Source organism: Dama dama, chromosome 8 (genome assembly GCF_033118175.1).
Source record: "Dama dama isolate Ldn47 chromosome 8, ASM3311817v1, whole genome shotgun sequence".
Lineage (NCBI taxonomy): Eukaryota > Metazoa > Chordata > Mammalia > Artiodactyla > Cervidae > Dama > Dama dama.
The window spans coordinates 1,881,219-1,904,263 of NC_083688.1; the positions used below are offsets into that span (position 1 = coordinate 1,881,219).

At 54.4% G+C, this 23,045-nt stretch overlaps 1 protein-coding gene across 1 annotated transcript in view; it reads left to right on the forward strand.

The window, feature by feature from the left end:
* Positions 1-23,045, forward strand: part of IGSF21 (immunoglobin superfamily member 21) — a 269,234-nt gene that overhangs the window by 205,361 nt on the left and 40,828 nt on the right. The window contains exon 4 of the mRNA XM_061147813.1: positions 18,508-18,626. Within this exon, the coding sequence (XP_061003796.1) occupies positions 18,508-18,626 (119 nt within the window). The remainder of the gene's footprint in view (positions 1-18,507; positions 18,627-23,045) is intronic.

Consider the following 23,045-nt stretch of genomic DNA (forward strand, 5'->3'; position numbering starts at 1 on the left):
GTAGGAAACCTGGGTTCAGTCCCTGGGTCGAGACGATCCCCGGGAGAAGGAAATGGTAACCCAACTCCAGTATTCCTGCCTGGGAAATCCCATGGACAGAGGAGCCTGTCGAGCTACAGTCCTTGGGGTCACAAAATCCATGGGGTCACTAATACAAATACATGTTAATTAAATACATACTTAGGTGGTTAGTTCCAAGCCGGGCTGGAACACTAGGAAGTAAGGTCCGTGAGGGCAGAGATCGTGCCTGTCCTGGTCACTGTTGTCTGTCTACCTGCCATTGAGGGGAAGATGTGGACACTCGATGTAGAATAGTTGGATGCATGGACAAATGGGTGGAGGGGTGTTTAGACGGATGAGTCAATGGATAGTTAGATGGATGGATGGATGAACTGACGGGTGGATAGGAGGATGGATGGGTGATAGACAAATGGATGGATATACTGGAGGTTTAATGAGATTCTGTATAGAAGCCCCCAGCATAGGCACAGAAAAGTCATTTGTGGTCTGTCAGGTTGGAAACACAAATCCCTGCCACGCTCCAGTGTAGGGATTCCCCTTGGCCTCTCAGGCTCACTTTCTGGAAGGCAGAGCCCCTGATGGGAAACCACAACCCACAGCCAGTCTGAGACAGGGGTGTGACAGAGGGCAATTGGGGTCCTCATCCTGTGCCAATCTCTGGGCCCAGGCTCTGCCAGGCAGTGATGCAGAGCAGGGGCAGGAGACCCGGGTCTCGGTCAGAGCAGACCTGGCATCGGTGCCGCCCTCCCTGCAGGCAGGGTCGCCCTCGGGGCCGCCGAGCACCAGTTCCAGAGCTGATCACTGAGGAGCAGGGTCTCCCCTGCCGGGCTCAGCCCCTCAGCGCCTTCCAGAAGCCTCGGCTGCCCTCCTCCCCCCGGCTCAGACACCGAGAGGGTCCTTCTCCCGCTCGGGGCTCCACAGACGCTCTTCCATCGGTTGTTCTCTCTGACCTTGAACCCCGGCATGAGCAATTCTCTCACGACCTTGTGTGTGACGCCGCCCCTCCATCCCACATGGGGGCTCTAGTCTAAGTCCCAGCCTCAGTCCTCCCTAGGATGCCAATTGCTCCAGATAAGACCTTGACTTGATCTTGTGTCTTGCATCGCTGATGGAAGAGCCAGTCTTTCAGTGTGACCTCGGGCGTGTTACTTAACCTTCCTGTGCTTCATGTTCCTCAGCTGTTAAACAGGAATGTTCAGTTCAGTTCAGTTCAGTTCAGTTCAGTCGCTCAGTCGTGTCTGACTCTTTGTGACCCCATGAACCGCAGTACACCAGGCCTCCCTGTTCATCACCAACTCCCGGAGTTTACTCAAACTCACGTCCATTGAGTCGGTGATGCCATCCAGCCATCTTATCCTCTATTGTCCCCTTCTCCTCCTGCCCTCAATCCCTCCCAGCATCAGGGTCTTTTCCAATGAGTCAGTTCTTTGTATCAGGTGGCCAAAGTATTGGAGTTTCACTTCAACATCAGACCTACCAATGAACACCCAGGACTGATCTCCCTTAGGATGGACTGGTTGGATAACGGTCTGTAATACACGAACAGCACATAATAGCAACCACAGAGTTGTTTTAGGGGATTAAATGAGATAATACAGGAGAAGTGCTTGGAACAGCTTCTGGCACATACAAGAGCTTTGTGTTACCTACTATCATTCAACAAAGCGAGCCTGAGCGCCAACGTGCGCCTAGGACGTTCTGGGTTCTAGTTCCAGGTTCACAGTTAACCTTAAAGGACAGAGCCCACTCTTGGTTCCGTTTTGCAAAAGTGGTGACATCTCTCTGCTGAGTGTGACCTCGGGGGCAGGGGGTCACATGACCACACTGAACCTTGGACGTCCCGTGAGTACAGTGTCTGCCCCTCTGCGTCTGCTGGGCACTAGAGATGGAGTCAGTAGAGGGCTTAGCACCAGTACGTTCTCAATGGCTAGTGGTTAGTATTGTTCATTCCAGATCAGCACCCTCTACTCCGAGGTCTATGAGCAGAGAAAACATCCCATCCTTCGCCAAAAGCATTATCCGCTCCTCAGCTGCATCTTGGGAGGCAGGTGTTTTGCACTTGATTTTACAGATTACAGACAGAAGCACAGAGGAGGTAAGCAACCTGCCGAAGGTCACGGTGCCTCCAAGTGGCCGCTGAGATCTGACCACATGTCTGTGGGATGCTACCACCCCACTCTTGGTACTCAGCCGCTCCTTACCTCCGAGAATCAGGACCCCCAGATCCCACAGACCTCAAAGCCAGGACAAAGCCTTGAACACCCAAAATTTCATTTGAAAAAGTGAATTCTCTTGTTTGGTCTTGAGTGTTGTCAGGAGCATCATCTCTCTGTGTGTACCCCAGTGACGTAGTGTTCCTGGGACTCCTGGTCCTTTTGCCTCCTTCACCCAGCCTCTGGACGGGATGAATCCACATCCCTGCCCAGGCATCTCAAAGAACAGCAGAGGAGGGCTGTGTGATTGGAAGAAGCATAAACACCGATATCACTGACGGGGATCAGAACGAAAATGCAGCTACAGCAAGCATTGCCTTAAGTAAGCATGTTCTGTGTGTTGTCTCGCCCAATCCTGGCAAAAGCCCATAGGGAAGGTATTGTTACCGTCCCCGATTTTAATGGGGGGGGAATAGAGGCACAGAGCAGTAGAGTGACTAATGTCACATGGCTAGTAGGTGGAGGAGTCGGGATTCAAAGCCAGACTGGAGTCTATGCCGTCAGCATCACCATCCTTGGCATCCAGAGTGTTGAGGCAGGCACCTGTGGTGGGTCTGGAGCGGGCACGGGGAAAGTGACCCGTCACACGGAAGAACTTCCTCAGAGCCTGGTGACTGAGGCGTGCTGACCGTAGACGGCTCCTCCCAAACCAGGACCGTGGGTCACACCACACCCAGGCGTCTGTTGGCATCTCCTTGGGCGAGTGTAGCTACTGTTCCATGACATTAGCGCGGGCGTTGCCCTTGGCCCTTCCTCCCAAACCCGGGTGGGCAGACAGCTGCATCTTTCTTCATCCACACTTTCTCAGCACCACCACCAACACCTCCTCCCCACACTGGCGACCAGCAGAAGGAACAGATGGTGGAAGCTTTGGTTTAGAGTGATGCGTTCGTGAACATTCACCAGGCCACTGCTCACTTCTGCGGGTTTGACTCTGCTGTTAAGGGTGTGTGTGTGTGTGTATGTTTGGCTAAACAGGACTGTTTCTGACTCAACCTTGTTGAGAATCCAGGATGCTTATTCCAGAATCTTAAACCCAGTGGAGCTTGGAGTGCGATCTCCTCCATGCAGGTGGCTGTTATGGCAGGATCAGCTCTGAGCATCTGATGGTCCCCACTCTGCCCCTCCTTTCCTCCTTCAGCTTCCCCTGTAAGTCCTTCTTCTCAAGGGGCCTCACTCAGAAACCAGGAATCACAGATCAAAGCCAGCAATAAACAAGTTCTGTTGACTCACCCTGAGATATTTTTTTAATTAAAAAAAAACAAGCTCAAAATTAAATCAACGACAAACATTTGAAAATCAGATTTCACATACAAATCTTTATTTCTGACTTCTCTTTTAAAAATGATGATGAGGCCTTTTTATTTTTACCAGTTATTTCCAAATTATAGCAATTGACTCCCTTAAGTAGTAGCTAGATTTAAACCAGGGAATGACCACTTTTTTCCCCACAGTGCACACCATTCTCCGGGGCCTGAAGCTGTATCTATTGGTATTAGTTTTGTGGGTACAAGCCCTAAAAACTCACAGTAAATGTGTCTTTAATTAAAAGGGTTTTCCTGGTGGCTCAGCTGATAAAGGATCTGCCTGCAATGCAGGAGACCCCGGTTTGATCCCTGGGTCAGGAAGATCCCCTGGAGAAGGGATAAGCTACTCACTCCGGTATTCTTGGGCTGCCCTGGTGACTCAGACAATAAAGAGCCTGCCTGCAAGGCAGGAGACCAGATCCCCTGGGGGAAGGGAACAGCTACCCACTCCAGTATTCCTGCCTGGAGAATTCCTTGGACAGAGGAGCCTGGTGGGTTACAGTCCATGGCGTTGCAAAGAGTTGGACATGACTGAGCGTCTATGACAAATTAGTCAAAGGTTTAGTCTTCTTTCTCCCAAGAGTCCCATGTAACGTCTCCAGAGCACATAGGGTGTTCCATGGTGTCAGGGACCCAAGATCCTTCACTTCTGATGCTCTCGTGTATGACCCTCTTCTTAACTTTGCCTCAAAGTCTGAGAAGGCTGCTCCAGCTCCAGCCCTTGGGACTGCATTCCAACCAGGAGGAAGGGGGAAATGAAGGAAGAAGGATGCACTTCCTCCCTTAAGGCCCCTTCAGGAAGTTACACAGAACACCTTCACTGACATCCCACTGGTCAGAATGCAGTCACATGGGCACACCTGCTGCAAGGGTGACTGGGAAATGTAGTCTTTATTTCACGCAGCCATGTGCCCAACCATTAGGGTTCTTCTATTACTATGGAAAGAGAAGAGCTGTTGAGTGGCTGAACTTTCTCACACAGACCATAAGCAAGCTTGTGGAGAGGAGACCTTGTCTTTGACTTTGTCTCTGAGGTCTTGTTACTTCATTGGTAATTAGCATACATCTCATCTCATGGAGCTGCTCTGAGGAATTCACAAGGAGATGACTGCTTTGTTAAGGCCTGTCTCCCCCAACTAGATAGAACACCAGCTCCACGAGGACAGTGATTTTTGTCTGCATTGGTCAGAGCTGCACCTAGGGCAGCCGTGTCTAGCCGCACCGAGGAGAGGCCCCGACACATAGTAGGGACTCAGTAAAAATATACTGAATCAGTGAATAGATGTGCCTTGAATGTCGTCTGTGTGTGAGGCACTATGCTGGGTATGGAACGGAGCAGGGAACGAGATGCCTTCCAGCTTTCACATCCCCATGGCATCAAGCCCAAAGCTGAACACACTAAGATAAATACCTATTACCTTGGATGAGATCTCGGTGCCAGCCAGAGTCCAGGCGTTTTAATTTTGTTTTGACAAAGAGGCTGATGGGAGAGGCTGGTGTCTCTGGGCTGCAGGCGGCCCTGGGGCGCCCCGGCCTGACCTTCCCCCTCTCAGCCCCCACGTTGTGCAGGACAGTAAAACATAATTGGCTCGCCCTACTTTTTAAGAGAATCCAGATTGAAGAATTGGGTTTTTTGGTGGGCTGACCTGTTTAAGAGCCTTAAGAGGAAGCTGGGAGTTTCAATTTTCCACTGCCAAAGCAAGGCTGTTTTTAGCTCAGCTTTGATGAAACAGCGGGAATCGGGTTCGGCCCTGGGTCACCCATCAGCTGACCTGGTTGGGAAAGGCCTCCTGAGGGGCCCAGGGCTCAGATGCAGGTTTGCAGGGAAACAGGAGGTTTGTTTTATTCAAACGGAGTAATTGGTCCTGCTTTGAAGCAGCGCCAGGGCTGTCCTGAAGGAGACAGGGAGCGTTAGGCCACGCTCAGATGCTGGGCCCTCTTCATGGGCTCCTGGAGCCAAGCAGACCTGAGTCTCCACCCCAGCTCGTTCAGGCATTAGCTGTGTGACCTTAAACAAATTGCTTGCCCCCTCTGGGCCTCAGATTCCTAGGCTGTTCAACAAAGTTTGTCATTTCGATCTCCCTGGGCAATCGTAGGTTCGACGACAGAAGGTCCGTGGACTGCCGCGTCCATCTCAGACTTTGAGGCTGCCTCCCCTGACTCTGTCCCTGCAGGAAGCCAGGCTGATTGACAGCCACAGTTGGGGGGGGCGGGGGCCAGGCTGGCTCCAGCCCCAGCAGGTGAGGCTTCTCCGAATCACAGTGCTTTGGTGTGCCATCTGCTTCTCTAAGGGTCAAGAACTGTCTTTGAGCCTCTTTTCTGATCCTTTTGTCAAACTGTGGTTGAAGAGATTGGCCTCTGGGCCACTGTGGTCCCATATTAAAGGGACCCATGTGATGGATTCTTACTGGAGTTTGCTTCCAGGAAAAAGTGGTCCCTACAGATGAGGCGATCTGATCTTGGTCACCAGAAGGTACAGCCGGTCCGTGCACCCAGGGACCTATGCTGCTGCCTGCAGCTGGCAGGAGGCCCAGAGCAGAAATCATTGCTCTAGAGCCTTACCCTTCTCCAGCCTAAGGGAGTGGGTTTCCATCCTGTCGCTGATTTGCTGCCTGGGGGAGCGAACTTGCAGAAGCCCAGAACCCGGAAAGGTAACAAGCATGTGCATTCCAGACATCTTCTCTGGAGCCTGACTGCCAGGGTATAAGCCTCAGCTCCGCCATCCTTTGGCTGTGTGACCATCAACAAGGTCTAAACAACACCCCTGTGCCTCAGTTTCCTTTTCTGTGAACTGGGCTGATGATACTAGTACCCAGCTCATGAGGTTGTGAAGGCCGATCTTTACTGGTGGGGAAACCCAGGCACGGATGTGAAGTTGCTTGTCCCAGATCCCTTGACTATAGCACGTTAAGGCTGGGAGCGTCTGACACACGGGAAGCTCCATTATTATTACTACTACTATTTTTCTTATTTCAGAGGGCTTCTGTGAGGGTTGAAAGGGGTTGAAAGGGCTTCTGTGAGGGTTGAAAGAGGCACCATGTGCCTCCCACGGGGTCTTGCACACAGGAGGTGCTCAATGAACCACTGCCGTGCAAAGATGAGTGAGGCACACGCTCCTGAGGCGCTCTCAGTCCCGTGGCCTGACTCTGCCTGACCCACAGTAGGGGCGCAGCCGTGTTCACTGAACACGGTCAGAGTGGTCACTGATGCCAGGAAGTGCCTGGGTCCCTGGGACAGCCGCGGTCCACACCCCCTCCTGCTGAAGGCGGGCTTGTTTGCAATGGGCTTGGCGTCTTCCTGGTGTCAGCTGTCACACACTGCCGGTTCAGAGGCAAAGCAGAGATTCTTGTTTAAAAGCAAAGCGCCCACAGGGATAGAAAGGAAGCCAGCACAGCCCCGTGGCCTCAGCCTTTCTGCCTGCCTTCTAGTTGCCTCACTGGCCAGCTTCCCTGGTCTGAGTTCCCTTTGGCCCGCTGCCTGGTTTCTAGTTCCCTATTGCCCAGCATCCTTCTCCACGGGGCATACATCCCACGCCATGTGCTTGCAGGGCCTGGGGTGGCGGCGTGGGGTGGAGACGAGGTAGAAGGACCATCCTGAACCCTCGGGCCCTCCCGCCCTTGCCGGTCTCCCAGCCCAGACCCTGTGTTGAGCGGGCTGACCATGAGGGACTAAATGGATCAGTCAGGATGTGGAGGAGAGAGCAGTTTCCATGGCAGCGGCAAGAGGCTAGAGAAGAGAGGCCAGGAGCGGAAGGGGAGGGGAGAGAGCGGGAGGGGTCAGCACGGGAGGAGCAGGGAGGGGCACACCGCAGGCCAGAGGGGCAAGGATGGGGTCAGCGGAGAGACGGGGAGCTGGGGCTGGGGTTTGGGGCCGAAGCTCAGGGCAGCAGCTGAGCAGGGTGGGAAGGGCCAGGATGGACGGCATGGTGACCCCCACCTTCCACCAACCGGGCATCAACAAGGCCGGAGCAGCAGGGACCAGTGATTCTAAGTGTCATCATCCGGCATCCTGGTTACCAACTTCCCGGGCATCCCAGGCTAGGATCCCTCCATCTAGAAGGTTCCTTGAGAATTCATCTTTGGAAGATAACATTTGGTTTCCCATAGTCTTTTTTCCATCTTGGAAACAGGTCACTCCCCATTGGCCTACTGGGAAATCCCAGCTGCCTTCTCTGGAGCACCTCTCTGGGCAGGAATGAGGGGGCTTCCACAGTGACCTTGTTTCAGCCTCAGAACAAAAGTCTCGCTGTGGCGGTGATGCAGAGGCCAAGGAGCAGCGAGGCAGGTGGGGGACCCCGCGGGGGACGAGCTGTGTTTGGATAAGCACCCGCCTCCCCTGCACCTTCCTGTCCAGTGCACAGGGTCCCTTCTTGGTGAAATGCTAGAACCGAGCAGGGTGCGGCTTGGGGTGAGCCAGCGGGAGGCAAGCCGCTTCCCTGGGAAAGTCAGCAGACGGGCAGGGTGGAGTCTCACAGGTCCTCACCCTCAGTGTAGGGAGGGGCTGTCCCTCTGCAGCACTTGGACCCTAATTTTAATGCCTTAATGCTCACAGGAAGGAATTGCTCATACACAAATCTGGGCCGGGAGCAGGGCCCAAGGTGGGTCTGAGGTCCCTGGATGGGGGGTGGGGGAAGACCAAGGCAAGGCGGGGAGGGGCTGGGAAGGGCGCTAGCCTATTCCGGAACTTCTCGCCTTGCCCCCCTCCTCTATCATCCTCCCTCGAACCGCCAGCCCTGCCAGCCCTGCCTCTGATTGGAAGCCACAGACGTTTCATCCCCACTGAGAGGTTTTATGATGGAAACCATTTTCAGGTTGAAAAGGGGGATGAAAACCACGCTCATGGCTTTTTAAAGGCTCTGGGGGGGGAAAAAAGAGTTTAGGCAGTTTCTGGAAAGAAGGGGAAAACACACAAGGAAAAGGAATAAAGCTCTCGGCGCCGAGGGAAGGGCTCCCGGGACTCTCCCAGGCCTCCTGTGCAGGGTCCCTCTCCCTCCCAAGCCCGGGTCCCCAGGGCCCCTCCAGCTCGAGACAGCCTGTTCACCTCTACCTGGGGCTGCTCAAGTTCCCCAGGTGAGCCCGCCACTTTTAGACTGGCCAACCCTCAACTGGCTCCTCGGCCCGAGCGGCTGTCTGGAAGCCAGGTCCCCAGCTGTGGGCTTCTGGCCCCTTGGAGCGGTTCTGATGGTCCTTCTCTGACTTGGCTCAGGGGCGAGTTGGACCCACACTCTCCAGCTCTGCGTTGTAAAAATAGCACCCGATTTTTCCGGCTCTCTGAGACCCTGACTCATAGAGTCTCTGGCGATCATAGTGCTAGTTCAGTGAAAACCTATTCTGCCCCCCCAACCCCCACCCTGCGGGGGCTCTGTAACCCCAGCACCCACCTCAGACCACCCTGCAGGGGGCCGTCTGGGGCTTTCCCAGGGCCCTGTCTGGGTCAGCTGGCACAGGGCGCCTCCCTCTGCAGCCGTGACCTGCCGCTCACCGCTTCTGGACCGAGTCAAGCTACTCTTCCCTCCAGGGTGCTCGTGTGTTACATGGAAGGTGACCGACATCCTGATTCGCCCGAAGCTGAAGGGTTCCTGGGACACTGGATCTTCAGTGCTAAACCCAGGAAACTCTTAGACAAACCAGAACTTGCTAGCTGGTTAAGAGCAAGGCTGGGAACTTCCATATGGTCCAGTGGCTAAGACTCATGCTCCCCAATGCAGAGGGCCCAGGTTCAATCCCTGGTCAGGGAACTAGCTCCCACACGCCACAACTAAAGATTCCGTGTGCTGCTGTGAAGACAGAGGGTCCCGTGTGCTGCACCTAAGACCCAGGGCAGCCAAATAAATAAATATTAAAAAAAAAAAAAAAAAAAAAAAACCGACCCGGCTGGACTGGGAGGTCTGATACTAAGGAGGAAAACCCCCAGGCTCATCCACGTACCACCCGAGCCCGTAGGACAGATCCGTTCACGAAGGGGAAGCCTTCTCCTCCACCAGCCTCTCTGCCTGGCGCACTCTCTACGGCTGCACACCCGTCCCGGGGATGGTCTCCCCAGGCTGCTCCTGGAAAGGGCTTACCGGAGGAGAACACCCAGGATTTGGTCCAAAGGAGGTGAAGGAATGCTTCTGACTCATCAGGTCACAGGCAGCTTCCCCAAGAGTGCATTAACCAAGGGAGACTCAGGTCTTACCATTTCAGGTGACTTTAGCCAAGTTCACGCCAAAAGAGATGAGACCCTTTGTCCTGGACCCAAACCTAGGCTCTGCGTCCCACTTTCTCGGCTGACCTTGAGGGTAGACTCACCTCCAGGAGGCCAGGAAAGACTGAGGACACTTCATCTGTTTCAGAAACTGGGGCACGGGGACCAGCTGCAGGCGTGGTCCCGGAGGGCGGGCTGAGATTCAGCGTCAGGTCGGTGTAAGATGAGAGCGATGAGGGCCGCCTGGCCAGCTTCATGGCAGCCCCTGGTGGTTTCAAGGACCCACAGAGCTGCAAAATCCACCCACCTCAGTCAAATTCCATTCAACCGTACCGTCAGCGCCTTCCAGGCTCCAGCTTTGGTGAAGCCAATGAAGGGGGACTCCCCAGTGTGTCTACTGGGAGAGGGCCGGTTTAAACAGAGGGATGGAGCCAAGGCAGAGGGAGGAGGGCTGAGGACCTGAGACCTGCCTGGAGCTTTTTAGAAACTCCTAAGACCCGGTCCAGAAACCTACTTGAATCTTCATTTGAACCAGATCCCCAGGGGATTCTCCAGCACATTCGAATTGGAGCCCGGCACCCCCGGACCTTCCCAAGGTCTCCCGTAGAGGATCCCATCCCAAGATAAGACCTAGGTCCAGACAGGCCCTTTCTTTCCTGGCCACAGCTGCTTCCTCAGACCTGCCAGTTGCAACAAATGCTACCCACAGCAGCCAGTCCATTTCTGACTGCGTGGGGCAGTGTGTGTGTGGGGGTAGACGGGTGGGGTGTGCAGCCATCCAAGTCCCATGGGGGGAAAGTTAGACGTGGCGAGGGCGGCTGGGTGGGGGTTGGGGAAGCTGGGGCCGGCTGAGCAGGTGACCCCGGGGCCACTGGACTGAACCAACGGAACCTGGCTGTCCGTGGCCTCCCACCCAGGCTCCGCAAACTGCACAGGTGTGCGGGAGGGGCAGGTGCCTCGACCCGCACCCCTGCCTTTTATCGGAGAGCAGCGTCTCGTTAGCAAACGGCCCTGCAGCACCCAAGGCTGCCAGGCCTCGTGGCCGTTTCTGTTAGCTCTGCCTCAGAGCCCTGCAGAGCCAGCATTCTGCAACAGGGCCTCCAGTGTCACGGGGCCATGACATTTAAACTTGGGGAGGAAGCAGGTGTTGGAGGGAGGGAGAAGCAAGGTCCGGGCCTCGGGGAATGTGAAGCCAATCAGGGAAGCATGGCGGGCACAGGAACAGTAAAACTTCATTCCTTTCCACTTGAGATCTTTCCAGCAAGCATCATGGACAGCTGGGCAGGCACCCGGCTAATAGGATTGCGGGGGTGGGGGGGGGGGCTGTTTAACCTACTTGCAAGAACGAACTATTTCCAGGCTCCTTAGAAGCTCCATTTCTATGCAAACAATGGTTATACAAATGAAAGGCTCTCTCATCTCTTCATTAAAGCAGAACCTCAAAGGACCAATCACTACCTGAATCTTTTCCATTAGCCCGGAATGAGGTACAGTCTACATAAACGAAGACCCCTGCATGACAAAATGCCTTTGAAACAGGGTAGATTATCAAAGTTCGGTTCTGACAAGTCTTCTTATTCTGTTGCTGAATTTTGGCAAGAGATGTGAGGCCACACACCCCTTTCTTCCCTCCATCCCAGCCTCCCTCCCTCCTCTGTGGGTTCAGGGCCTGATTAGGAGGGTCCCAAGGCCAGACTGGGTTTGGGCTTGATCCTCCAGGAGCTGGAAGCCATGGGATGGTTTTAAATCGAGAGAACCAGATCCTCACTGTGATAAGGCCACTCTGGCAGCAGGCAGCAGACTCGGGGAGGGCGAGATGGCAAGAATGAAGACAGAGGTGGAGCGGGTCCAGGTGGAGCAGAATCCGCAGGGTGGAGGGAAGGCGCTGACCGCGGACCACCTGTCCTGCGAGTGCCCATCCCCTGAAAGAAGATGAGAAGAAAATGGGGTCGGAGGCAAATGTCACCCACACTTTCCCCATCGGGAAGTCCTGCAGCCCCCACCCTCCTTCCCCACCCTCCTTCACACGATGCCAACAGGACTTGCTATTTCGGCTTAGAGCAGCATTTTAAAAGTAGAAATAAGGTAATGTAGAAGGAGCTGCTTCTAAAAGGAGCACCCCAGGTAGAGCGCGCAGAGGCAGAAAGCCATAAAAAGCCCAGAGGTCTTCATATCATCTCTGTATGAAAGCAGTTAGGCTGCGTCTTATCATTAAAATACGCCCAGCCACGCCACTCCCTGGTGTGGACCCAGGAGAGATGAAAGCATACGTTCATACAAAGACTTGTCCACATAGGTTCACAGCCGCTTTATTGTCCTGGCCAGAGAGCAGCTCAAGCATGCGTCAGCAGGTCAGTGGATAGATCGGAGGGGGTATATCTATGCCACGGGAGGCCGCTCAGCCTTAAAAGGGAACAGGCTAGTGACAAAGGCAACATAAATGGGTCTCAATAATGATGAGTGAGAGAAACCAAACAAAAAACCGTGCATGTTCTACGGTTCAATTTACATGAATCCCTGGAAAGCATGAGCCTAGCGAACAGTGGCAGAGAGTGGGTCAGTGATTGCCTGGGGTTGGGGCAGAGTAGGGATACAAGGAAACTTCCGGGGGTGATATGTTTACTATCTTGACTATGGCAATGGCTTCGGTGGTGTGTATACACGGCGTGGGTGCGTGTGACAAGCCGCTTCAGTTGGGTCTGACTCTTTGTGACCCCATGGACTGTAGCCCACCAAACTCCTCTGTCCATGGGATTCTCCAGGCAAGAACACTGGAGTGGGTTGCCATTTCCTCCTCCAGGGGATCTTCCTGACCCAGGGGACTGAACCCTGGTCTCCTACATTGCAGGCAGATTCTTGACCATCTGAGCCACCGGGGATATTCAATACTTTATTGTAAAATCGACTTTGTGTTAGATGGTTTTGACCAACTATAGGCTAATGGTAGTGTCCTGAGCACATTTAAGACAAGGCTAAGCTATGATACTCAGTAGGTTAGGTGTAGTAAATATGTTTTTAGCTTGATATTTTCAACTTTTAACGGGTTTATCAGGATGTGACCTCCTTGTAAGTCAAGGAAGATCTCTATTGCTCTGTCTCCTGCCATGCTAGGCGCTCAGCACTGCAAACACAGTAGATGCTTAAGAGTTTATTTCAAAATTTTAATCCATTAATGGCGCAGGGGAAAATCTGACAGCGCCAGGCTCTTCTCTAAGTGCATATGCATTTCATTAATTTAGGTTTCAGGTCTCAGCAAAAGTCCCTTACTGGATCATCTGATTCACCAACAATACAGGAAGAGTAACTCTAAACTCTGCAGCCTGTTTCCTCCTAGCCCCGCCCTCTGCTCCCAAGTCCGTGATCTCCAGTCTGGGAGAATCTAGAACTCTTCCCAGTGGAGAGACAAAGTCAGGAAAGGAAGGATGATCAGAGGCTGTAAAGTCAGGCGGGTGTGGAGAATGTGACTACAAAGGGCTCTGCAATTAAGCGGCCCACCGGAAGGTGGAAGAAGGGAATTTAGGAAAATAAAAGACCATCCCATTTCTCCCAGCAGGGAGGGGCAGATGGCTCTTATTACCTGGAGAGGTAACGAGGCTCAAAATAGAAAATACGCTGAAGAGCAGTGGAGGCAAATTCCAGTTCCAAGGATCTCAATTAATTTTCTGGGGAAGGAAGATCTGAGAAGCAGTGTGGGGACGTGACTGGGGCTTCCAAAGACCTCTCTTGGTCCTCGGCATTCATGAGACTTGGTTTTGAATCATAGCACCCACCTACTCCCTCTATGACCTCCCTCTTCTCTGGATGCCTCAGTTTCCTCATCTGTACAATGGGGGTAATATTATTGCTATATAATACATACCAGAGCTGGTTTAGACATGGCATCATAATAGGGTAGTGTCAAGGACCCAAGGAGATAGGGTAACACAATGCTTCTCATTGTAAATCTCTGTAAATATCAGCTCCTCCTAAAGGCTACAGTGCCATGAGGCAGGTATTGGAGCACTCATTTATGAGCTGGAGAAACCAAAGCTCGAAGAAGCCAAAGAGCTTTATTCAACCTCATGCAGCTAGTCAGGTGCAGAGCCCAGACCAGAACCAAGGGTGCCTAGCTCCTGGCCCTGATAGCTTCTGCTGCCCTCGTTCATATAGTGAATATTCCTGGAGAACCTACCACGTGGCCAGGCTCACCTTTAAGGAGCTTATCTGCTTCCCTGGGAAGGAAGACAAATGGGAACCAATGTAGCATGATATGGATAGGGTAGGTGCTCCAGACAGACACAGCCCTGGGGAGGTGGAGAGGGACTCTGTCTGCACCGGGCATGGGCAGTCAGGGCAGCCTGCCTGGCAGAGGCAGCATCTGAATGTGAAGCCTAAGGGCCACTAGGTACCTAGTGATTCTGGTCCGTTGGGCTCTCAAGCCACATCAGCTCTGAGTTAAGCCCTTGAATTATCCCACATATCTTCTCAACTGTCTGACGGAGAGGGGTCATGAATGGGGAAAGCGAGACTCAACTGCCAGGCTTTGAAAGAGGGCTAGAGGCTTGTCATGGGAACAAGAAAGGAAGAGTGGTCCAAGCTGAGGGAACAGGCTGGACAAAGATTCACAGATGCAGGGAAGAGCCCTTGGCATCTCCGTGTGACCTGCCCAGGCCCCGAGCCCTAAGGCTCAGCGCAGGCGTAGTGCAAGCAGGCGTGAATACCTGTGCTCAGCGTGGATGGCCTACGGCCCTGGCCTCGGACCTGGGGAAGCCCCAGTGCCCAGGCTTTGCCCGGCCTCGCCTGAGCCGGGGGGCCGTGGGGACAGCCAGTGGGCCCGGCTGTCTCTGTGCCCAGCTTTTCACACACGGTTACTCGGCCTTCGGAACCACCGTCCGTGTTAGTAAACTCCGGCTGCTAAAGTGTATTACACTGAACTCGCCAGAAACCTTTGCCGCTATTAATGGTTTATTGATTGCAGCCCATGGCTGATGAGAGTAGGTCTCCTCACCCCCAGCCCCCTCGGGGCCCTGCTATCTGCGGGAGGCCTTCTAGTCAGCATGCAGATCAATGCCACTCAAATCTGGAGAAAAAGGGGGTCTCCCGGCCACTTAATCCACTTCAAGAGGATAACACTGAAGGCAGAGGCTCAGATGAGGTGCTGAGAAGAGGCGGATTGGTCCAGATCAGAGCTATGGGTAGAAGCTGCTGAATCTGCAGACAGGAGTGAGCATTTGCCTCCACCTGGGGGAGGGGATGGGGCCACGGCATGGTCTGTAGCAGAGACTCACACCACGGCTTTCTGGACGGTCTTGCTGTCCACTCATGTTGTAACCCTTGTCTGAGTACCTACCACGATGACAAGCACTCTGCAAGAAGGCCCTGGGACACTCTGGGAAGCCAGCTCGATGCAGACCCAGCCTTCAGGGATTCTCATTGTGTATGGTGGGGGAGGGGATGTCTGTGAGTCACTAATGTAAGTCACTAAGTTACAATGTAGACAAGGACTAAGAAGAGAGGTGCAGACACCTGCTCTAAGAGTCAGCTATCGCTACATAACAAGCAGCCCCAAATCCAGATGGTTTAAAGCACCAGCCACCTATTATTGCTCAGGAGGGTAGGGGCTGGCCGGGTTTACTCCGAAGTGTGGCCTTGCCTGGACCAACTGAGCAAGTGGGAGCTCCCTCCACTCACTCTCAGCCTCCATCAGAGGCTTGTTCTCAGGACAGAGGCAGAGGGTGGAGAGAGAGAGTTAGGTGGAGAGGGAGAGACAGAGACCATTCTTTTGAAACTTAAACTTGGAATTTGCATGCCATCATCACTTTCACCACTATTAGTTGAAGCAAGTCATAAGGCCAAGAATGGGGAAATAGATTCCACTTCTAAGTGGGAGGGCTTCACTCCTCGCTCAGGTGCAAGTAAAGAATCTGCTTGCAATGTGGGAGATCTGGGTTTGGTCCCTGGGTCGGGAAGATCCCCTGGAGGAGGGCATGGCAACCCACTCCAGTATTCTTGCCTGGAGAATCCCCATGAACAGAGGAACCTGGTGGGCTACAGTGGAGAAGACTCCACTTCTAGGTGGGAAGAGCTATATAGGCATTTTGCAAGATACAGGGAGGCTGTTAATCCAGGTCACCACGGTAATCAATCCTCCATAGCCACCTAGTCCAGGTGGTCACTTTCTAAGTAACTGTTTAACTTGAAGGTTGTAGCCAGAGGAATAAAATGCAACATTCACAGGAAAACAGACTGTTGCAATCACAAGTGCTAACTCAGAAAAGAAACTTGGCTCAAGGCACCCGTGAGTGTTACCGATAATGGATCCTGGATGGGATTTTGAAACGGAAAAGAGACATTAGTGGAAAAACTGGTGCAATTTGGGTAGAGTCTGGAGTTGAATAAATAATGATGCATTAATGCCGGTTCTTAGTCTGACCAACTGTACTGTGATCATGTAAGAGTTAACAAAGGGGGACCCATGAGGGGTGTTGGGGAACTCCGTTCTCTGTGCAACTTTTCTGTAAATCTAAAATAATTCCAAAATCAAAAGTCTGTTTTTAAAAAGGGAACTTGGCACATGGGAGGAATGGAAGCAACGCCATTGTCACGGGAGGACGGGGGAGCTGAGTGTGGCGGGAGGCGGCTGTGCTGAGACTTGTTGGCCCAGATAAGAATCCTGGGCTTCACTTGAAGAGCAGAAAGAAGCCTCTGAAGGGCTTTAGGGAGGGGAATGCCATTAACCCCATTTGCATTTGAAAAGATCTGGGTTCTGCCTGGAGAAGGACCAAGAGGGAGATGAGCATGGCAGAGAAGCTGGTTACCTGCCCCTCCTGTATTCCAGGTGAGAGAGTTATTGGCTGTGGAGATACAGGGAAGAGAATGCTTTGGGATACGTCTAAGAGGACTTGGTCTCTGACTGTGTTTGGGGGAGCAGAGAAAAAGGAGATACCAGCGATGGTGCCTGGAGTATCCCTTGGATCCCTGGTTGAAGGCAGGACTGCTCACAGAGCTAGGGAACTCGGCAGAAGAACATCCAAGGATGTAGAAATATCCCCCAGGCAAGAAGCTGCCTCCTTCATGAAGCACCAGTCCAGACGTCCCCAGCGCTGTCTGCTGTATCACCTGTGTGTGTCACCTCCACGCGTCACCTAAACATATTGCGTGTGTGACTCTCGCCTGAACATGAGCACTGAGGCTGCCTAAACACGTCACCCGTGTCCCTGTCACAGCAGTACATCTTCTGCATAGCTCATCTATGTGGCCGTCACCTGTGCGTTTCCACCCGTGTGTCAACCGTGTCGTTATTATTTCGTTTTATCGCCTGGGCAGCTGCCAGCTCCATGTGTCCCTGGAGCCTGTGTCTTCGCAGAGGTGTCACCTGGGCACCTGTCACCTGCGCCTCAAGGCGCCTCTGTAACAGGAGCCCGTAAGCACCGCCTAAACACGCCACTCTGGGCGACTGTCACTCCGCAAGCCTGCCCGGCAGAGAAGCTTTTCATTTTTTTCTCAGGCTAGCTGAGTTACAAACAAAGAAAATAGTTCCCAGAGGGAAAACAGTTCCTGCTGTTTCTGCTGTCACCATGTTCTTTTCTTCCGAGACGGGAGACAGCATCTTCCCCACCACGTGTCCCTGATGAAAAGCTCCCCATTCGTGAAGTCTTTTCATGACAAGTCGGCAGACCAGGTTTCAGCCTCTGTTTCCTGTGGAAATGAAGATGTTTGCTTACGCTAATGGGAGGTGGGCGGCGGGCGGCAAGGAGCCATGGTTAGAGGTGCTGCCTTCCTTCATCAGGCCCCTGGATGGGGAGAGAGGCTGGGAGCCCAGGGGTGTGTGTGTGTGTGTGTGTGTGTGCGCGTGTGGGCACGGAGGTGCGGGTGTGGCCCATGAGTCACAGGCAAAGGAGCTGGAAGACAAAGATGGGGTGGAGACAGCGGAAGAGGGAGGGGAAGGAGTGGGCGCGAGGCGCGAGGCTCGGAAGCAGCAGGTGTAAGAGAGGCTGGCTGAGCCGAGAGTGAATCAAGTTGGCGCGGGGCTGGGTGTGAAGCGCGGAACCAAAGGCCACCCCTTGGCGCCAGCAGGGCTGGGACAGGCGTGCGGGCCTCAGAGCCTCCACCCGTCCTTAGCCACCACCCTCTCCCCCGCCAGGCCTCTGGTAGGACCGAAGGGCCAGTGTTACGGGGAGGGCCCTGTGCTTGGCACTTCCTGGGGTTCCCTGAGCATCAGCTTCTCTTTGGAGTTTTCTGCAGCTGCGTGAGAACCCCCAAGACGTGAGCACAGAGACCTTCCTTCTGTCGTGGCCAGAACAGGCCCCTCATCGGGTGCTCAATGAGGCCCAGAGCAGGCCGGAAGTCGCTGGAGGACACAAAGTTTTCCCCATCTCAGCTGCATAGCCTCTGAGCTCCAGGTCAAAACTCCACCCCTTCCGAGTGTCCAGCTCTCACTTGGCAGAAGCCCCCTAGCCCCAACAGGCATCACAGGATCCGGGGACCACAGGCAGTGGCCCCTCGACCACCTTAATGTGGCATTCCTGCTTCCAGAGGTCTTGCAGTCACATCGTCACATGTAGTCCTCCCTGCAGGCCACCCCTTCACCCTCCGGAGCCTAGGGTGCAGGGCCTGGGTGCCAGTGGCGTCCCGTGAAGTCGCTCCCGCTCCCAGCACGGCACACGGGCGTGTGCTGGTGGGTCCCGGGGCACTACTGAGAGAACCCTGGATGGTTGGGCTGTGGGTGTTGGTTTCCTAGGTGCTGTGACTTCCAGCCCCAGAGGATGGGTCCCCATGCTGCCCCTCTGTGCCCCCCGCAGGCTGCCTGAGGTCCGCATCTCTGACAACGGCCCCTACGAGTGCCACGTGGGCATCTACGACCGCGCCACAAGGGAGAAGGTGGTCCTGGCATCGGGCAACATCTTCCTGAACGTCATGGGTGAGTGCAGGGCTCTGGGCCCTGGTGTCGCTGTGTGTGTGCACATGTGTCTGTGTGCGTGTGCGTACCCAGGCACGCGGAGGGGCTGGCCCGGGAACCACCTGCCCAAACTCCCGCCATACTGGCAGGAGACCCTCTTCTCGCCTCAGCTTGCCCTTGACGGCAGGGGGCCGGAAGTGCCCCGGTGTGACCTGCGGGGCACATAACCCTCAGGATCCCCTTCTCCTACCAGCACTGACACCCGGGCCTTAGGGAGGCGGGGCCCAGCCTCATCCCTGGAGCCCCATGGACTCACACTTTGGCAGGCAAGAATTTTACCCGTGGACCACCCATGCACCCGGACTCGGTGCTTTGAAGAGGCTCTGATACACTGTTTAGGATGAAAGAGGAACCGAAGGGGCTCTGAGGCTTCCCAGGAGGCAGCAGCCTGCAGTGGCCTCTGGGCCTCAGCTTCCCCTTCTGTAAGATGGGAGTGAGATGCAGGCCAAGGGGACGTTCATGGACCTCCTAACTCCAGGCCCTGTGACCTGATGAGGTCACAGGGAGGAGATGCTGAGCTGTGTGGGCCCCTTTTCCAGGTGGAAGCCAGGAGCCATGCTCTTGGAAACACCTGTGGGCAAAGGGCACAAAGTGGGGGTGGGCCCCCCAGGTGGAACCCCCCAGGAGCATGAGACTCCAGGAGCCTCCAGGGCGGGAGAGGGGGTTGAGCCAGCATCTCAGTGACACTGCACACCCACTGCAAAGAGAATGTCCCCTCCGCGTGCTTCCCGAGGCCTTTCCCAGAACACAGACGCATCGGGGGACGTTAGAAAGCGTGCTAGACTGGATGTCAGTGTTCCTGGGCTTCCACTCTGTGTCTGTGCTTCCATCTCTCCATCTGTAAAACGGGGACAAGAATACCAGTGCCTGTCTCTGGCTGGTGTGTCCCCATACCCAGCCTCAGCTTCCCAGCTTGTAAAGCACGGCCTTTCCCAAATGGCCTCAGAAGCCCCTGCCGGCACTGGTGGGCCAGCCAGGCACACTCTTGAGTTCTGGGTCAGCTCTGCGGCCGGGATTCTAGGCACATGGCCTTGACTCCAGACTGTGTGTTCCCTGATTTCCTTATCCAATGATATTTATCAGGGAAACAAAGCTTGCTATACTCGGGCCATCAGTGAAAGCATAGAGGCCCCGTGGACAGTCACTGCTTCTGGGGAAATGGAAAACCTCCAAAGGCCTGAGGCTCACTGAATCCCGCAGGAGTAGCACGTGGTGTGGTCTGGCTTCCTGGGGCCGGGCCAGGGCTGGGAGGTGACTCTGCCAGGGAAGTCTCCCCTCTTGCAGTCACCGACCCATGGAATAGCTCCTGTGTACTTCGATAAGAAATGTTCTCAGTGTCTGGCCCTGAGCTGGTCACATCAAGGAAGCCAGTGAGGAATGAAACTCTTTGTCCCATTGAGGGGCTCCCAGTCTGACAAGGGCCATATTCTCAATTGTTTATTCATCAGATATTTGTTCAGCACCTACTATGTGCCAGGCAATGGCCACACGCTTTCAATAGGAAGCATCTTTGTCCTTGGGGAATGTGAATCCTGTGCATGCTGTTGTTGTTAAGTCACTAAGTCGCTCACGAGACAAGCCTAAGACACAAGCATAGACAGGTAGGTGAGACGGCTGTGGGCTCATTTGCGGACTCTCAGTGTCTGACCCTTTAAGACCGCCTGGACTGTAGCCACCAAGCCCCTCCGTCCATGGGATTTCCCAGGCAAGAATATCGGAGTGTGTTGCCATTTCCTTTTCCTGGGGAGCTTCCCAACCCAGGATCAAGCTTGAGTCCCCCGCATTGGCAGGCGTATTCCTTACCACTGAGCCACCAGGGGACACTTAGGAGACAACTGTGGATAGTGATGTATGTTGAGAAGAAAATCATGCAGGGTTATCAGATCAAGAGTCACTACAAGTGGAGTGGTGGCCAGTTTAGAAAGGGGGCTCAGGGTAGGCTCCTGGAGACCATGCGCTTAAGTGATTTCCAGACCTTGCGTCAATTAGACCTCACAGCCAACCCGAGGGGAGGGACTCATTACCCCTATGTTGCAGACACAGACATGGATAGGCACGAGAGAGCTAGCAACTTGCTTGAAGGCACACAGCAAGAATCACAAAGCCTTCCTGTGAGATCAGGCCCCTTAGTGCCGGGGCCAGAGCCCAGGCCTCTTGACTTCTGGGCCAGCTGGGTTGCACAGATGGAGGCAGTATAGACAGATGGAGGCAGTGTAGACAGATGGAGACAGTGTAGATGGTCCAGCTGAGACACTGAGACAGATGGAGACAGTGTAGACAGTCCAGCCGAGGCAGTGAGATAGAAGGAGGCAGTGTAGACAGATGGAGGAAGTGAGACAGATGGAGGCAGTGTAGATGGTCCAGCTGAGACACTGTAGATGGTCCAGCTGAGGCAGTGTAGACGGTCCAGCCGAGGCAGTGAGACAGATGGAGGCAGTGTAGACAGATGGAGGCAGTGTAGACGGTCCAGTTGAGGCAGTATAGACAGTCCAGGAGGCACACGGTCTCACCAGCTCACCAAAGGATCCTGAGCCGGTTCCTGCCCCCGTGATTTCGGTGTCCTTCGTACAGTGAGGAGGTGGAGGGAGGTAGCCCTGCGCCTCCCCCCCAGCTCCTGCGGAGGCAGAGCGGTCTTGGGGGCCAGCCCAGGGTGCCCAGCTGGCCCGGTGCGGTGCTCCCAGCAGGCTCTGGGGGTGGGGCTTTGTGCCTCAGGGCCCCTCCCAGGGTGGGTGGCAGTCAGAGCAGGGGTGGGCAGACAGCTCGTGGGATCCGTCACTGAGCAGGAGGCTGAGCTATACCAGGAAGGACCAGAGACGGGCGGGCAAGAGATGCCACCCGCCTGTGCCCTCAGGAAGGCTCTGACCCCTGGACGTTCAGGGCTTCCCAGGTGGGGCCCGCCCTGGAATAGCCGCCTCCCCATTTCGGTTCGTCCTCTGACCATCCTCATGCTCAGAGACGGCCGTGCTTCTCACCAGTCTCTCCAGCCCCATTACCCTTGTTGGGTCAGGCTCACCGCTGCTTGCCGGGCCCACAGGACTGGATACCTTGTCCCACCCTGGCGTGTGCCTGATGGGTGACCCTCCTGCTTCATGCACCTTTTCTTACGGAATCCTAGGGACAGCCCTGGGAGCTGGGAGATGTTGTGACCCTTGTTATAAGAGGGGACCTAGGCTTTGGGAGGGGAAACGATTTATCTAGGGTCTTAACAGCCATCTGAGGCCAAAGCCTATGGTCTAAACTAGCGGTTCTCAAACTTGAATGAGCGTCAGAAGCGCCTGGAGGGCTTATGAAGATACAGCCCCTGATTCAGCAGAGCTGGGTAGGGCCTGGGAATCTGCATTTCTTACAAGTTCCCTGATGATGCAGGTGCCAGGACCACATTCTAGAATCTCTGGCCTAAACCTCTAAGTCTTCCAAAAATACTCATTTTGTAACATCTCTGTTGGTATCTTAATCTATACATGTATCAACAGCTACTCTTATTTATAGGCAAATGTATTTCTCCTTTCTCTTCTGATTCTCACCTCCCCCCAGACACGGGAGAATACCCCATCTGTTCCACATACAAGATAAGAACACGCAGGTTTGGATCTGAATCCCAGATCCACCAGGTGACCTTGGATTCATTAGCCTCCCTGGGCCTCAGTCTCTCTATCTGTAAAATGGGGGTAAGGATGCCTCCTTCCTAGGGTGATTGTGAGGTTTAGATCAGAAAAGGTTTGCAAATACCTAGCCCAGCACGAGTCGGCCAGGAGGCTCACTAGGTCTGATCTCACTGTCTTTAGCACACCGTCTGGGCCTGCCTGCTCTCAGGCATGGATGTGGCTGCCTCCTCCTTGCCCCTGGTTTCATCCCTGGCACAGAGAAGTCTCGTCCACTATTTCTTATTCCCAGGAGCTTTAAGCCAGTCTGAGAAATGAATGCTCACAGCTTTGTACACCGTGGTCCTTGGAGAGGGGGTCCAGTTCCTGGGTGTTGGGGCGGCCCCACTCTGTCTATCCATCCTCCTGTAGGTCAGCCTGTCCTGGGAGGAGCCAGGATACTCCCCAACTTTGAAAAGGAAAGCTACCCTTGACTAGTTTGTGTCAATTCCATGGTACTTCCAATAACGCCTCTCACCTGATTCTCACACCAGTCCCTACGGGGCAGGCTCGCTAGGATCCCCAGTTCCCAGATGAGAAGCCTGAGGCTCGGGGAGAGGAGAGACCCCGCTGGGGGCTGCCCCAGCCCGGAGCAGCTCAGCTCCGAGGCTCACGAGGCCCAGAACGGCGAGGGGAAGGCTGGGAGAGACCGAGGCGCTGAGGGTGCGGCCATTTCCTGCGCGTCGTCTCCTGCGACCCAGCGGCCGCGTCAGACCACGGGGCAGAGCCCGCACTGTGC